This window comes from Podarcis muralis, chromosome 3 (assembly GCF_964188315.1).
Source record: "Podarcis muralis chromosome 3, rPodMur119.hap1.1, whole genome shotgun sequence".
NCBI lineage: Eukaryota > Metazoa > Chordata > Lepidosauria > Squamata > Lacertidae > Podarcis > Podarcis muralis.
The window spans coordinates 104,698,306-104,716,441 of NC_135657.1; the positions used below are offsets into that span (position 1 = coordinate 104,698,306).

Sequence of the window (18,136 nt, forward strand, 5' to 3'; positions counted from 1 at the left end):
GATAGTGCAAAAGGCCATTAGCACCAGGTGGCTGGCTGTAAAATTTGAGTGCTGCTCCTTGATCAGGAAGCAAGGTTTGCTGGGCTTTGAAAATTGTCAACTGTAGATATCCACATGCAGCTGGGAAGCAGAGAATGACATCCCTGTCAGTAAATGTTTATTGCTTTGATGAAGGATGCTTCTCACCTAGTCAGTAGCCTAGTAGTATTGTTTGCATTCTCCTGGTAGTTTGCAAGCATCTGACTTCAGCAAATTTAATGCATATGTAGGAACAAGTTTCTGTGCAGGAGAATCCATGGTGGGATGTGAACCTCACTGAATGGTGGTTTGGTAGTTGTTATTGGAGGAAATGTGTGGATTCAGAAATAGCCCATGGTAAAACAGAGTCCCGTTAACTGGTACAGTTCTTTCATTTTTCGCTTTCTGTGAAAAGCTTTCTCTCACATCAGACTAGACTGCACAGAGCATTGAAAGGTATTTTTCCCCATATGGGAGTTAAAAGTATTTCAACGGGAAATTAAAATGAAATATAAACAATAAGATTTCTCAAAGATGAAGAAATTTTTTTTTGGTCAGAAAATAGTTAAGCAGTAATGTGTTCTGTCGCTGCTACTGTTCACAGTAGTTAGATAAGACTTTGTAGGAAAAGTTTCTAAAAGAACTCACTGAGCTAGCAAAACGATATCTGTGGTTTATCAGTCCAAATTGCAGATAGGGACTCACAGCACTCCTCTTCACAAAAAACTTCCCTGAATATAGACGTTAGGGAGAACAGTTCTTGCCTATCCTTTCCCCTGACACCCTAGTTTTCTGTATGCATGGATTTATTTATTTGGTGAGGTGGAGCATTCAGTCATGTCTGCCCCCACCTGCACTCTGAAGTGAAGGCACCTAGGCATGAGTTTGCCAGCTCAGTGAGAACTAAGCCTAAATCTCTGGCTTATTTTGTCAACTTTTAATTTAGTGGTCTATGAGGGCCTGTTGCATGGTAAAACTCTAAATTAATTGTTCAGCAGTTTAAGTACTGCAATTTAACTTTAAAGCCACCCTTGCTTAATTAAATCTGTCTTGACTGACACAGCCAAGAATTTTGTTGATTAAAGTTAATGAATAGAAGTTAATGTTGTTTATCCATTCATGCCATTTGATAACTATAAATAGGGGAAAGCTGTCATTATTTGACTGTTTTTAAAACCATGGCTGTGCGGGTGTGTGTATTTAAAGAAGGGAAAGTAAAGCATGACAAAATTTAGTATTAAAATTACTCCCCTTGAAAAGTAGCAACTTAGCCGCCGTTGGACACCTGCACCAGGTTTTTAAGATGCAGTCTTTTGGACATCACAAAATGAGCACTGAACAACTCTGCGCTTGGGATATGGCTGTGAATGTGTGTTGTTGTTGTTTAGTCATTTAGTCATGTCTGACTCTTCGTGACCCCATGGACCAGAGCATGCCAGGCACGTCTGTCTTCCACTGACTCCCACAGTTTGGTCAAAATCATGCTGGTAGCTTCAAGAACACTGTCCAACCATCTCGTCCTCTGTCGTCCCCTTCTCCTTGTGCCCTCAATCTTTCCCAACATCAGGGTCTTTTCCAGGGAGTCTTCTCTTCTCATGAGGTGGCCAAAGTATTGGAGCCTAAGCTTCACAATCTGTCCTTCCAGTGAGCACTCAGGGCTGATTTCCTTAAGAATGGAGAGGTTTGAACTTCTTGCAGTCCATGGGACTCTCAAGAGTCTCCTCCAGCACCATAATTCAAAAGCATCAATTCTTCGGCGATCAGCCTTCTTTATGGTCCAGCTTTCACTTCCATACATCACTACTGGGAAAACCATAGTTTTTACTATACGGACGTTTGTTGGCAAGGTGATGTCTCTACTTTTTAAGATGCTATCTAGGTTTGTCATTGCTTTTCTCCCAAGAAGCTGGCGTCTTTTAATTTCATGGCTGCTGTCACCATCTGCAGTGATCATGGAGCCCAAGAAAGTAAAATCTCTCACTGCCTCCATTTCTTCCCCTTCTATTTGCCAGGAGGTGATGGGACCAGTGGCCATTATCTTCAGTTTTATTGATGTTGAGCTTCAGACCATATTTTGTGCTCTCCTCTTTCACCCTCAATAAAAGGTTCTTTAATTCCTCCTCACTTTAGCTACTGTTTATAAAAGTCACACCAAATGGCTACAGCATTATGAGACAAATGGAACATGTAAATCCACATTATAACATCTTATTACATCATATATGGTACTACATATGTTTGGTTCTGCAGGATATTTCACAGCTTGTTGATAAAGATACCTTTGTTCAGCATGTGATTGTTACTGTAACCCGTCTCCAACATTTTTGTGACCCATGCAATGCTGACTTATTGCTTCATTGCACATCTAGCAGTAGTTGACTTCTGCCTGTACTGCTGATAGCCACTGCTTATCCTGCATCTGTTTGTATGGCCACCGTCACACCACAAAGTGCGGTACTGTACTGATGCAGCACACTTTGTGCCCAGTAGTTCATAAGCATAGCTTTCCGTTACTGCTGTCTCCTGTTCTCAGAAAATTAACATGCTCAGTTTAAATTAACATGCTTGTGAGTCAATTTATTGGTTGACATCACAAATTTGCTACCTTCAAAGGAAATTGCCTAGGAAATATTCTTCTTCTCCCCAAGTCTGGCTCCAGAGTGTGGAGTTCAATGTGTTCCAGAACCACAACAAAGGGCACGCTGTCAGTATTGGCTATTCCAAGCAACTCATATATTAGGGAACTTTTTTGAAACTGGCATGGTATGATTTTGAAACTGGCATGGTATGCTAGAAATCTCAACTTGGCCGTCTGGCCCAGAGCCTTTGCTTTCTTAATGGCTCATTACTTTTCCTTTGTTTTCTTAATGGCTTATCTCCTAGGCGATTGATTACCTCTTGAGGAAACTAGCCTGTCTTTAGCTTTTAGCTTTTAACATTTGCTGGGTCCGGGGATTAAGTGCCTAGCACCCACAAACTCATAACATAAACTCATAACAATAAACTTCTTTTGTCTTAATGACTTTCCACTTTCCTGTTTCCTTTTGCCCAGTTGTATTTAGTGCTAATTAACACAGCCATTTCTTGTCATTAGGTGCTTTTCAGATAAGTTATGTCTTTTTGGAATTGCATGTGCAGCTTAATGCCTGCAAAAGGGATTCAGCATATGGCCATTTATTCTTACAACACTTGCCTAAAAAACACAAGATTTGTCGGGTTTCTATACAGATACTTATGAGGTTAAAAGAAAAAGGGTGTTCCAGGTATTGTGCCTCAGTTCCGTGTTAGGTGTAAAAATAAAGCCTACAAAAATCCTGACCTTTGAAACACTAGACTTCCTGAATCTCTATCCTGGCTTTCATTTGCTGCTTACACGTCAAGATAAAGGAATAAACAAATGCCACGAATGTTGCAGTACATCAAACCGAGTTGCTTAAGGCTCTGAAGGGCATATGCTACTAGTTTTATCAGATTGAAGAGTCGAGTTATTATATAAACAGCGTCACATTGATGCCTAGCAGTAGACAGTTGTAAAAGAAGATCGTGTAATGGAGCTTGCTTGCAGAAACGAATGGAATTTCATCCTCAGGATTCAGTTCGGTGACATGCCATCATAACAAAGCACACCACAGAATGATTTTTATATGGGGAGGAGGGGAAGTAAGGCAATATTGTTTTCTACCCAGTCTCCTTCATACTTTTTGGATTATGGCCACTTCTGTAACCCAAAGATTATCAACTTGTCATTATCAGTTTGTCATTTAATAATCTGAATCATTGGGGTTTCTTCAAGCCTATTGGTCAGCCCTTTTGTATTAATCCCCGCGATGAGGTGAGCTCCCGTTGCTCAGTCCCTGCTCCTGCCAACCTAGCAGTTTGAAAGCACAACAGTGCAAGTAGATAAATAGGTACCGCTCCAGCGGGAAGGTAAATGGCGTTTCCGTGTGCTGCTCTGGTTTGCCAGAAGCAGCTTAGTCTTGCTGGCCACATAACCCGGAAGCTGTACACCGGCTCTCTCGGCCAATTAAAACGAGATGAGCGCTGCAACCCAAGAGTCGGTCACGACTGGACCTAATGGTCAGGGGTCTCTTTACCTTTACCTTAGCACTTGGATGGTTGGTTGTAGGGGTTGGCCATTCACTTTGGGCTGATCCCAGAGCTTCAGAGCTTTGTAGGTATCATATCAGCTGCCCAAACCCCAATATGTGCCTTCAAAGATGTCGCTGCTGCCTTCAGAAATCCAGTGGGGGTCAGCGCTGATTAGTAGGGATATGGTGCAGTTTTTATTCCTCCTGCCTTGGACGCTTGCCCCCTGTGTGCCTTTTAAGACACCAAGTAAGGAGACACCCAAAACTTCAGAAAACCAGGTGCAAAGAGAAGACTTGCCTGAAGCAGAACAATGCAAAGCAGCACCCCACCCTGAAGAACTGAACAGCACGTGGCATTTGCAGGAACAAACTTGCCATGGCTCTTCCTTAAATACAATCATTTAGGCAAGATGTTAATCACTGTAGTTGCTCATATGCCTTACCCTATTTTATTTATCTTCAGATAAAATGTGGGGGGAAATCCAGTCAAATCAAGGAGAAGGGGAACTCTTCTGAAAACAGTACTAAGGGAAACATTTATGTTTTTCTGGTGGGATTTTATGCAACTGTGCTCAGTTAGGAAGAGCTGTCAAAACTGCTAGTTAGATGTCAGTTGACAAAAAATTATTAAGAAAATTGTTTGTGTTTCCAGTTCCAGAGCTTTGCAAGAATTGCTTTAAGGCAGCACCTTATTATCTTGGCTTCTCCAGTTTTAGGCCAGTTTTAGGCCTGTGTTGTTACTGCTCCTCTTTTTTTTCTTTCGTTTTTGCTTCTTTGACTCAGCCAGTTTGACGTTTTAAAAGATTACTAAATTGCTCCATTTTTTCATTTTGGTCATATATTAACTTTTTTGAAACTGGCACGGTATGATTTATATGCTAGAAATCTCAACTTGGCCGCAGATGGTTTTCATTTTAGAAGAAAAGGAGGACGAAGTGACTAATATTGTGTGTTTCTGGGGGGGAAATACATTGTTTTCCAGTTTAACCTTATTTAATTTCCTTTGCTGTCAGATCAGAGCAAATTTTTCAAATGTCCTCGCCAGTCTGCGCCGAGGCTGTGGTACCTGTATAGCTTTCAAACTGTGATTTTCACATTCAGAGCTCGAGTGTATCAATAAAGCGACCACTCAGGCAAGGACGCAAGATGCACTTTGGTCTTGTCCCTTTTCAGAGCAACCTTATCAATCATCCCTCAGTTTTTGATTTCACCAAAGGAAGTTGAGGGTGATGCATGTCAAGCAGTTGGGTTAGCCGTTTGCCAGGACCACTCCAGCAAATGACATCCTGTCACTGCTGACCCAGAGATGCGTCGGAAATTCAATTCCTTTGTTGTTGTCTGCAAATGGATTTTGACAAGACTTCTTTTAACTAGTGCTCAAGAGGAAAGATGGATTTCCTTCACTAGCCAGGCATATTCTGAACTTTTCAAACAGGGCCTTAACACATCCCTAAAAAAAAAAACAGATTCACAAAACTACAAAACCCCTGTAAATTCTAGGTTCCCCCAGCAGTTTAAATAGTGTTGCTGCTGTTTTCATTTGTGGCAAAGAACATAAGCTTTATTGCTTATGTGTGCTGTAAGGAATATTAAATCCTAGGGATTCTGAATGAATTTAATGTTATATATTATATATGGGTGTAGTAGGAAGCATTATTGTAGATAATTATTGCAGCTTGAACTTTACTTGCTTGGACATTTAGTCAGTTTCGTAAGGCTCAACATAATGTGAGGTGCACTGGGAAACTCACTAAAGCAGAGATCGGTGCAAGAAACACCTGCAGATTATAATGCTACATTTTACCTGGGTGTGAAAAAGCAAGCTCTCAGCTATGCTGTTACAGACAATGGCTTCTCTCCAGTTCAGAACAACCGTTGGTAGAAATGCAGACTTTAAAGTACTGGTAGAAATAATACAGTCGTACCTTGGATCCCAAACGCCTTGCAAGTCGAACATTTTGGCTCCCGAATGCTGCAAACCCGGATGTGAGTATTCTGGTTTGCAAATGTTCTTTGGAACCCGAACATCCGACGGGGCTTCCGTGGCTTCCAATTGGCTGCAGGAGCTTCCTGCAGCCAATCAGATGCTGCGCTTTGGTTTCCGAACATTTTGGAAGTTGAATGGACTTCCGGAACGGATTCTGTTCAACTTCCAAGGTACGACTGTAATTAGTATTCTGATTCTTCTTATTGGCGGGCATGCATACTATACCTAGATTTAAATCTAGAGCTTTTCAATGTATTGCTCATGTTGTAAATACTTCGAAACATTGGTTCTTAACCAGCTAGAGATATAGGACAAAGAGTTCTCCGTTTTTTCCACACGTTCATTTTCATATGCTTCATATGTTCACATGCATGTTGTGTTTGTAAAATCTATCCAAACCCTCAATTTCCCCACCTCCTTTCATTATTCTTTGATCCTTTCTGTGAACTGGAGGCAGAAAATGAATCCAACCTCAGAGAGCTGGTTTTGTCAGTTGCAAACCCAACTTTCCTTTTCTTCAGAGTACTTTGTACCACGTAAGGTTTAAAACAGTGCAGGTATTGGAAATCACGATTTAAAAAAAGAAAACTTTTAGTTAAACTGTGCTGTTGACTTCAAAGATTTGCAATAGATTGTGAGAACAGTGCAAGTGAGCTACATTCCCTGTTAATATGTCACAACCAGAAGAGCAATTACGGCTCCTCTTTGAATTGCCCAAAGCCATTAATTTTTTTTTATAATTTTGATAACTTTAAATTAACCCAGGATTTATGCTACATACCCTGAAAACCCGAGCCCCTACGATGTGAGATGGTGCAGAAAATGTTAGAATGACATCTCTCTGCTGAAATATTGCCTATCACATGAACACCAGGCTAGAGTTAAAGAGTACAGGTCTATTAAAATAGCTTCCAATAAGGTTTTTAAATGGCTACAATATCACTCTTGCCTTAATTAACGCTTGAGCAAAGTTGCTCAGCCCAGTCAATAAAGAAGCAGGTCTGAGTTTTCGCAGGCTTACTCGTGCTTCTTTTCTCTTCCTCTCAGGGGTGTTTGAATTGGAAGTTTAAAGCTTTGAACTAAGCATAGCTCACACCGTATGGATCTGGTTTGGCTGTCTAAAGGGCATAATTATGTGGGACAAACCAAAAGGGCAGTGCTGCTGTCACCTTTTCAAATGTTGGGTCAGACGCTCTGTGCAGCAGCAGCAGCAGCTTTGAGCCTCAAATAAAAGTTTGAAACAAGTCCACGTTCGGCACTACAACCTCTTTGTAGATTGTCAACCGTCTTTGTAAGTGGATACAACGCTTTAAAAAGAAAAGTTGCCAGAAAACAAAAGAGGCAGCGCGGAAAAACTAGCAAAGCTGACGTTGCATGTCAGAGGAATTGAAGAACATCCAGCTATAGACATCCCTAATTCATTTATTGATTAACCTGATAAATCCATCCTCATTCCAAGGCGATATGGATCTTTTAAAAGAATTGTAGAGTTGGAAGAGACCACGGGGGTCCCCTGTATTGGGAAAATTTTAATATCTAATGTTTTACAATTTTTGATGTTGTAAGCCGCCCAGAGTGGCTGGGGAAACTCAGCCAGATGGGCGGGGTATAATAATACAGTGGTACCTCGAGGAGACTCTTGAGAGTCCCATGGACTGCAAGAAGATCAAACCTCTCCATTCTTAAGGAAATCAGCCCTGGGTGCTCACTGGAAGGACCTATTGTGAAGCTGAGGCTCCAATACTTTGGCCACCTCATGAGAAGAGAAGACTCCCTGGAAAAGACCCTGATGTTGGAAAAGATGGAGGGCACAAGGAGAAGGGGACGACAGAGGACGAGATGGGTGGATAGTGTTCTCAAAGCTACCAGCATGAGTTTGACCAAACTGCGGGAGGCAGTGGAAGACAGGAGTGCCTGACGTGCTCTGGTCCATGGGGTCACAAAGAGTCGGACACGACTAAATGACTAAACAACAACAATCTCGGGTTACAAACACCTCGGGTTACAAACACTTTGGGTTACAGACTCCGCTAACCCAGAAATAGTACCTCGGGTAAAAAACTTTACCTCAGGATGAGAACAGAAATCATGCAGCGGCTGCACGGCAGCAGCAGGAGGTCCCATTAGCTAAAGTGGTACCTCAGGTTAAGAACAGGTTCAGGTTAAGAACAGACCTCCAGAACAAATTAAGTTCATAACCCGAGGTATCATCATCATCATCATAGTTGTTGTCCAACCCCTTTCCCCCAAAATGGTGTTTGAACCCATGACTCTCAGATTAACCGTCTCATGCTCAACCAGCTATGCCATCCCTTCAGAACATAGGGTCCCCCCCCAAAAAAAAAAATAGGTAGTAGTATATATCCAAAGAAAATTGAGACAAAACACCGGTCTATAATATTTAAAACGTTGGTGTTGTAAATACATCTTCTGAGTAAGACATTGGTGCATTCTCCTAAGTTGTTTATAATGCTTCTTTCGAGGAGGGTGGGATAAAAATCCTTTAACTAAATAATAAATAAATCAAACTGTTATTGCAGTTTAGCCACTTTAACTCTCTACCCAGGTCTACCCATTTTTGAAATGCCCGCTGCTCAGCTGCTGCATCCAACATTTGTGTTTTCGTTGTCTTATAGAGGGAATGAGCATGAAACAGAGGAGACCTTGCTCTGCGAACTAGTCATAACTCAGGCTGACACATCTGTTCACTGATTTAAATGACTGTTTTGTCTGTTGACATTCATTTTACAGGGATTTTGTTGTGCATCTCAAAGCAAAACGTTGGTATGGTGGTTAGTACAGTCAGTAAAAAAAAAAAGACCAATAAAATAGCTTTTCGCTTTGCTTAACATTTTGAAGTATTTGCGTAATAAACCTCTGAGAACTTTAGCAGTATTTAGACACGTCAGTCATGTTTACATGGAAAAACTTCAGCTGAAGATGAAATTTCTACTTTATTGGGGAAAGCTGCTCAAAATAAATTTGATGCTCCATGTAACTCTCTGAACTGTGCATTTTTCAAAGGATACTTTAGTAAATAGATTATTTTCTCCCCTGAGTCCACAATTACAGTGTGCAGTGTCACTGGGATACAGCAAGGCTGTCATTATCCAGTCTGTTACCGAGCAAGCCTGATCCTTTTTACTGTACATAATATTTCCATCACCACTGCTTACATTTCACCTCTTCATTTACTCTCCATCATACGTTTTATGTGCATTTGGGCATTTCACATGCTTTCGTTTTCACTCAGATATTACATTGTTTTCACCAGGAGTTTGAGATACGTTTTGCATAAATTCTCCTCATGCCATGACAGTTGGTCACTTGCAATTCTTAAGGTATTATTTATAGTGAATTTTACACACTATTCGGGACTCCACAAAAAGTATCAGGGAGCAAATGCACAAATGATAGGCACATCTGTACTTTCTGGTATATCCTCTATAATCTGCCCATAGTAAAATGCCCACGTATCTGGAGCCTCTGTATCTTTCTGTAGGGCAGATTTTCAAATTCCCTCTTCAAATGTTAGAGTTACTGGATTCCTACAGTGCTCAAAGCTACCCATATCAAGGGGCCAATGATGAGAGATGAAAAATGTCCGAACTTCTCCTAAATTTAGCTATAATAAAGAGAGAACAGGTCTTGATATTGCAAAAGCTGAACTCATGGAATTGCTGGTCATTTACTGATATTTCCCAAGCACTTGTAACCCAAGCTTGAAGCATTGGAAGAGAAATGCAGGACATTATCATAGGGCCAGACTAGATGTGGTGTTTTGGGGGGGGGTTAGTGGGATCACCATAAAGATACTAGAACATTTTGAAGTGTATAAAATCCACGGGATATTGTAAAGTTGGAAGATAGGTAACTGATGGATAGTAGACATAAAAATTCTACCAATAAAAAAAAACCCTGAATGCAACTTTTACATCAATTTCTTTTAAGAAACAGTGTTCAAAATTTGCACCTTTTGCACCTGGCAATCAGCCACAAGACAAAATGAAGATGCCTGGGTGCCAGGATAGTGCCTGATATCTCCACCATCTTTGTATCTTGACTGTTTTCACACACTAACAACACATCCATTAGAATTCTATCCATGTTGTTTTATCTTCACAATCAGAACAAAATTCAAGAACTGAAAAGTCATATTGAAAAATAGTGACTTTCAAGCCATCCGGCCCTAAAATGGCAACTAGGTGTTCTGTTTCGTTGACTGTAATTGTTTAATGAGCCATTTATATCTGAGTTTCTAACACTGTTAAGAAGTACTGCAAACCTTCGTGTACTTCACATTGTTAGATATTTTGCATCTTTATATACCTCACAAAACTCAAACATTGTGACTTTTCAATACTGTATTCATTTTTACTGTATTCTTTATCTTCTGAGGTAAATGTTGTTTTAAAGTTGACAAAGCTATATTTACCTCAGAAGATAAACAATACTGTATTCTTTATCTTCTGAGGTAAATGTTGTTTTAAAGTTGACAAAGCTATATTTACCTCAGAAGATAAACAATGCAGTAAAGATGAATACAGATGGAGCTATTAAAATAAAACATGAAAAATCTCATTTTATGGCTCAGAATGTTGTTTTGACAAAGTGGCAAACACTTCTTTCATGTACATTTTTTGGTGAAGATAGCAAAAAAAAAAGAGTTAATCAAAGGATTTCTAAGGAAAAAGGCAGGTTGGGCATCCATTCCAAATATTAAACCATATTACACCCAATGTACTTGATAAAATTCATCTATATAGTGGACAATAAGTATTTACTAAGATTCTATTTAGTGATTTATATGGTTAACCAAGCAGAAGAGGAGGCCTAAGCAAGAATCGAACAGTGCGTTTTCAAAGGGCAGTAGAGATTGCCAAGACAATGATCTTTCACAAATGGAGGGCCCAAAGGAGACCAGCTAGAGATAACAGGTCTCGCAACTTCTTGAGTCATGCAGACAATGAGAAAGCAGCTTATTTTGAAAGAGAGACTCTTAACAAGTCTGAACATATCTGGCACAACTTCCTCCACCTCTTGTCAAAGGTGTGTGATTACCCAAGACAACTGTCAGAGACACTCTGAAAATATATATTCCCCTATTCCCCCTCTGTTTTTGTTAATTTAGTTAGTCTTATGTGATTTGAGCATCTAGAGGTTGAGATTCTGGGACACTGGAAATATATTTGAAGGGGTTCCAGTTTTATGGGGAAGAGAAAAATGTTGGGAAAGGAAAATATTTCACTAATTCTGGGCCACATGTTTTGGAGTATGAGTTATTGTATTGTTATATTTAAAATAATAAACAATGAGCAGAACACATTGATAAAGGATTGAAGAGAAGACCCATTTATATCGGTGGATAGGAGTCCATTGATTTCAGTGGTCTGTTAGTTGGACATATAACATGCAATAATACATTTGTTAGTAGAAAATTGGGATATGTTTAGAAGGAAGATAGATTTTTAATTGATGTTTAAGATTTTAGTCAAGATAAATAGTTTTAAAGGTTTTGTATTTCAGTTGGTATGATTCTTAATTTTCTAGTGATTTATAAAGGCTTCTTCTCTTGTAATGCTTCTCTAAGTGCAGTATTCACTGCATAACAGTTGTGATTCTGTGTTTTTCTCTTCCTCCACAGGAATACCTCAGAAATTTCTTTGCTGTGATGCTCAACTCTCCATCATCACCACTGCATGTAAACAAAGAGGGTCTGGCCCTTTCAAAACATGCTATCTGTGAGTTTTCTTCGTTCTTCAAAAAAGGTGTTTTTGACTACAGCAGCCATGGCACAAGTTAACCATTGGGAGCCTCACTTCCCAGCCGAAGAATACACTTTATCTTGTCTTCCTTGCTGCTCCATGAACTCAGCAACAAAATTGGGTTGCCATTCCTGGAAAATTTCCACCCAAACGATTGACTGTTGAAAACAGCATTTTTAATGGTTCTTCTGCCTAGTTCTGGGTTCTACTTTAGAAGTTTTCTACTTTACATTGGTCTGAGAAACAATGCAAGTTTCACACACGGTTGAGACCACTTGACGGCCAAAGGTCTTTGCACATGTTCTCTGCAATACAGAGAGATACAGCCTTCCATTACTGTTTCCAAGTTATTTTGATTATGTTTTCAGCAGGCAGACAAGCTTATTTATATCTTAAGCAGGTTTCCTGTTCCGCTTAAAAAAAATACTGGCATGATGCCTTGTTTATCTCAAGAACTGCACTTTATCTATTTGATCATAGCATTTTCTTCCGCATATTACCTTAAATTTGAATGTTTACAAAATATAATCTACCGAGAACTGGACATCATTATAATCCGAAGACTTGAGATTTTGAGTGAATCATTTGCCATTAATTCAAAAGAAAAGGAAGCAACAGCTTTTTTTGGAGGGGGGAATGAGGTCAGCTTCTTTTCACATTTTCTAATTATATGGATTGTTACTGTATATTATGTATCATATTGTGCTCACGGCTAGGCATAAAAGAAATGCAGCATGGAATCTTACTTTTTAAACTTATTTCCCCCCATAAAGGTATAACGCTATCATTGACTGATCCTTAGTTGCAAGAATAAGAATTTAGACTATTTCAATGCGCTTTAAGATTTACTCAGGGCTTATTTAGAATTGCACATGTATAGAGGCAGCAATATCCATTTTGTAGAAGTACAAATTGAAAAAAAATATTATGACCTACAATGGAGGCATGTACATACTCTGTATATAATAAAGATTTTAAAAAGCAAAACCACCGACTGTAACTATCTTCAAGGTACTGCTAAACTCATTTGTGAGCGCTCTCTTTCTCTCTGTATCTTCAAGTACAATAAAGATTCTCCATTTCATCAAAACTGAGCCTTAAAGATTTCTTAGTATTAGGCAGAAGAAGTTAATCTTGATTTTATTGTTGCAAAAGGCAGGGATTCTGTGTGTAGGATTTTCATAGACTTTTATTCCATAGCTGTATTAATGCTAATAATAGGAGTTCTGTTCAGAAGGAAATTGGGCTGTCTAAGTCAGTTTCCAGGGTAACTTCTCCCATTAGGATGGAGCTACAAAAAAAGTCAGAGTATTCTAGATTCATTTGTGAATCTAAAAGTGTGTGTAAGAGTACTGGATTGCTAGATTTCTCTTTCAAACAACCCTCTATTCACTATCCAGAATACCTCTTCTAGGCTGAACTCTACAGTCACAATGATGACGGCTGAGAATACCATATTCATCACCTCCCTAGCCTAGACTTTTGATTAGACTTTGATGCAAGCCTGTTTTCATTCCCTCCTCTCTTTTACAAGGTTGTTATTGTACTTCACCAGATCTTAACCTATTACAGTATTTGTAAGAATGGATTCCAAATATCCTTGAATTTGTCCACGGCAAGTCTGGCGTTTATATGCAAGTTGTTCATATATTGTGAGTTTGTACGAGTCTTCAATCCAACTGTAGAAGGGAGACACATTTTTATTTTTCCGATTCATCAGTATCAGTCTTTTTCCTGTGGTTAGGGCATGGAGAGTCCACTTGTATTGTCCTTTTGTAAGGTTTCATGTGCTGGGCAGGTAATTCAAGTGGATATTTTGCTCTGTAAATGTAAAGTTGTTCCATACAGATCTGTTGATGGTTTCAGTTGCCTTCTACCAAAAATCTTTCGATATAGGACAATGAAAAAACATGTTTTAGAGAAGCATTATCCCTGTTGCATATCCAACAGTTAAACACCTTAGAAGAAGAAGAGTTTGGATTTGATATCCCGCCTTTCACTCCCTTTAAGGAGTCTCAAAGCAGCTAACATTCTCCTTTCCCTTCCTCCCCTACAACAAACACTCTGTGAGGTGAGTGGTGCTGAGAGACTTCAAAGAAGTGTAACTGGCCCAAGGTCACCCAGCAGCTGCATGTGGAGGAGCGGAGACGCGAACCCGGTTCCCCAGATTACGAGACTACCGCTCTTAACCACTACACCACACTGGCTCTTAGTTAGTTAGTTAGTTAGTTAGTTAGTTAGTTAGTTAGTTAGTTAAAAAAGGTAAAGGGACCCCTGACCATTAGGTCCAGTCGTGGCCAACTCTGGGGTTGCGGCACTCATCTCACTTTATTGAGATGGGAGCCGGCGTACAGCTTCTGGGTCATGTGGCCAGCAGGACTAAGCCGCTTCTTGGCGAACCAGAGCAGCGCACGGAAACGCCGTTTACCTTCCTGCCGGAGTGGTACCTATTTATCTACTTGCACTTTGATGTACTTTCAAACTGCTAGGTTGGCAGGAGCAGGGACCGAGCAACAGGAGCTCACCCCGTCGCTGGAATTCGAACCACTGACCTTCTGATCGGCAAGTCCTAGGCTCTGTGGTTTAACCCACAGCGCCCACCCCTTTAAAAACAAACAGAATGGGGTCTGTTTTCATTTATCTGTGCTCGCTCTGTGTCTTTCTTTGTCTGTCTGCCCTCCTCTTCTCTACTGTTTCAACAACATCAAATTTCCCACATATTAGATGATCAGCCAACCACACCAGGCAAAGATCGGTTCCTGGGAAGCCCCATTCTCACCCCCTCATTCCAAGGCCAATTGGATCATATGCCAGGTGTCTATTGAAGACAATGCCTGCTGCATCTTTGAATCTCTTAATTCATTTGCTACTCCAAAAGGGGCTCTTGTGTGGAAAAACATGATGTCCATTAACAGATTCCTTTTCTAATACTCCTTATGTGATTCCTCAGGCCCACCAAGCACCTGAAACTGCCCTTGCAATGTCTCTCCTGTACATATATCTATGTACAGTGGTACCTCGGGTTACATATGCTTCAGGTTACAGACTCCACTAACCCAGAAATAGTGCTTCAGGATAAGAACAGAAATCTTGCTACGGCGGCAGCAGGAGGCCCCATTAGCTAAAGTGGTGCTTCAGGTTAAGAACAGGTTCAGGTTAAGAACAGACCTCCGGAACAAATTAAATACTTAACCCGAGGTACCACTGTACAGTTTAATGGGCAGTACCCTTAGAACCGGGACGCGGGTGGCGCTGTGGGTAAAAGCCTCCGCGCCTAGGGCTTGCCGATCGAAAGGTCGGTGGTTCGAATCCCCGCGGCGGGGTGCGCTCCCGTTGCTCGGTCCCAGCGCCTGCCAACCTAGCAGTTCGAAAGCACCCCCGGGTGAAAGTAGATAAATAGGGACCGCTTACTAGCGGGAAGGTAAACAGCGTTTCTGTGTGCTCCGCTGGCTCGCCAGATGCAGCTTTGTCACGCTGGCCACGTGACCCGGAAGTGTCTTCGGACAGCGCTGGCCCCCGGCCTCTTAAGTGAGATGGGCGCACAACCCTAGAGTCTGGCAAGACTGGCCCGTACGGGCAGGGGTACCTTTACCTTTACCCTTAGATCCATTACAGTTCACTGTAGATTAAACCAGAAAACGGGGGGGGGGGGGTTTACAACGGGGGGGGTATTCCCCACCCCCGACAGCCAAATTTACTCAGGGAAGGGAGAACAGTTGCAAGTTGCATATTATTTGCAAGTGGGACCGAAGCACACACATTATTATTGCACATCACACACACACAAAAAATCTTTAGGGTTTATATGCATACTAAATACACCCCACTTCCTTTGTATCACATGCACACTCTAATCCATTTTTAGCTTTTACTTCTCTGTCTGCTGATAAGGGAAGCCTCTTTCTCAGTGCAAGGAAGGGAAATGCAGCAATCTGGTTGTGCAGGAAGTGCCCGGGGTCTCCAGTTTTCAGGCAGCAGTGAGGAAATGCAGTGAATTAGCAATGCAGGAATAGATTTCCTTCTGTCATCACTTTATGCTGGACCAGATTTTTCAGAATCCAGCCCTGCTTCACTAAGCTTTGAAAAGTATCTGCTCTCTCTGAAGGATGGATCTGCATAATTTGCATTATTAGGACTGAATTCCTTAACGTCATCTTCCGTGTTGTGCATGCATGCACACACTGCTCCAAACCTTCCAGTGAGATTTTGGCTTTTTAAAAGAAAAAGAAAAAGGGCTACACCTATGCAGCTCCTGGAGAAATGTATTTGGCACCTATTTGCCTGTGGCTATGTTTGATCACACGAATGCCTGCTTCCCACGTACATACAGCCTCCAGCTGAATTAGGCTGACAAAAATAAACTGAGTTAGGCTATATATGAGTGGAGTTATTGTTCAGTGGTTGAATGTATATTTTAATCTTTGTTGGAAGCCGCCCAGAGTGGCTGGGGAAACCATCCAGATGGGCGGGGTACATATAATAAATTATTATTATTATTATTATTATTATTACTCTCTCTCTCTTCTTTGGCCATCACTGGTAGCCAAGTAAGATTGTCTTCCATAAACACAGTTTTAACATTGTGTCCGTAAGTGACTGTGGAGGCCAATTCTGGATCCACACGTCCTTCCACAGTGGGGACATAGGTTTCTGGGTTGGAGTTGGTCATGGTAAGGGTTTGCCAAGTGTGCCTGCCTCTTAGCACATTTCTCCCTTTCATCCTGAGTTTGAGCATCTTCAGAGTCCATGACACCTTTGGTAAAGGCTGTTCTCCAACTGGAGCGCTTACAAGCCAGTGTTTCCCAGTCGTCTGTGTTTATACTACATTTTTAAAGATTTGCCACAAGAACAATTTCAGGTTAAGTATGGACCTCCAGAACGAATTAAGTAGTTAACCTGAGGTACCACTGTAGTTGCTTTGGAATACGATAATCAGACATCCACACAACATGACAAGTCCAACGACGTTGATGTTGAAGAATCATTGCTTCGACACTGGTGATCTTTGCTTCTTCCAGTACACAGGCATTATTTTGCCTGTTTTCTCAAGTGATGTGTAAATTTTTCAGAGACACCATTGATGGAATTTTTTGAGGAGTTGGAGATGTCGTTTATAAGTGGTCCATGTTTCACAAGCATACAGTAAAGTTGGTAGTACAATAGCTTTATGAACAAACTTTGAAACTGTGTGTGTGTGTGTGTGTGTGTGTGTGTGTTTGTGTGTGATTTGGTGGTTGAACACATGCTTTGTGTATATAGTAAAATAGTGTGGCCTCCCACACTCCTTCCTCCCCATTCATGTAGTCATTTAGAGTAAGGACCTCACTTATAAAAGGAATGTGTTCTGTACTTCAATTTATGTCTCTCTCTGGACTTTGAATGTGCCTGAAAGGCTTCTCCAAAACTTGTCGTTCCTTTGCCGATTATCAGTATATGTGCACCTGATGATTTCAAGATCCAAACAACCTGAAGCTCAAGGCACAGACAACTAGATAAGAACACCGCAGGCCGAGAAATCAGCTGTGGTTGTCATTACGTATCCTCAGTGCCTGCAAATAATGAGATACCTAGGTTAGCGCTAGCAATGCAGGAGATGAGTCAGAGGAAACCACAGCGGGATTTGGCGGAAGTGCCTCAGTGCCGTCAACACACAATGACATCCTGCTCCAGACTTCATAATTTCACTTAGCACTTTCCTATGCACAATAGAAGGTAAGCCTCTACCTTCCCTTTGACAGTATAATGCAACGTATCTCTTGCCTCCAGCCTTAGCACTGTGGCACCACAGCACTAAGACTGGAGACAAGCCTGTATCAAAGAGCAGGAAGATTGTTGTTTAGTCGTTTAGTCGTGTCCGACTCTTCGTGACCCCATGGACCAGAGGATGCCAGGCACTCCTGTCTTCCACTGCCTCCCGCAGTTTGGTCAAACTCATGTTGGTAGCTTCAAGAACACTGTCCAACCATCTCGTCCTCTGTCGTCCCCTTCTCCTTGTGCCCTCCACCTTTCCCAACATCAGGGTCTTTTCCAGGGAGTCTTCGCTTCTCATGAGGTGGCCAAAGTATTGGAGCCTCAGCTTCATGATCTGTCCTTCCAGTGAGCACTCAGGGCTGATTTCCTTAAGAATGGAGAGGTTTGATCTTCTTGCAGTCCGTGGGACTCTCAAGAGTCTCCTCCAGCACCATAATTCAAAAGCATAAATTCTTTGGCGATCATCCTTCTTTATGGTCCAGCTTTCACTTCCATACATCACTACTGGGAAAACCATAGCTTTAACT

At 41.2% G+C, this 18,136-nt stretch overlaps 1 protein-coding gene across 5 annotated transcripts in view; it reads left to right on the top strand.

Moving 5' to 3' along the window:
* The window catches only part of KIF16B (kinesin family member 16B), a 101,254-nt gene extending 88,306 nt beyond the window's left edge, over positions 1–12,948 (top strand). For 4 of the 5 annotated variants that reach the window (XM_028722275.2, XM_028722278.2, XM_077926438.1 and 1 more), the window contains one exon: positions 11,738–12,948. In XM_028722275.2, the coding sequence (XP_028578108.2) occupies positions 11,738–11,896 (159 nt within the window). In that variant the 3' untranslated portion in view covers positions 11,897–12,948. Of the gene's footprint in view, positions 1–4,569; positions 8,420–11,737 lie in introns of those variants that run through there. The other variant, XM_077926437.1, reaches the window with a different exon arrangement.
* Positions 12,949–18,136: the final 5,188 nt, after the last annotated feature.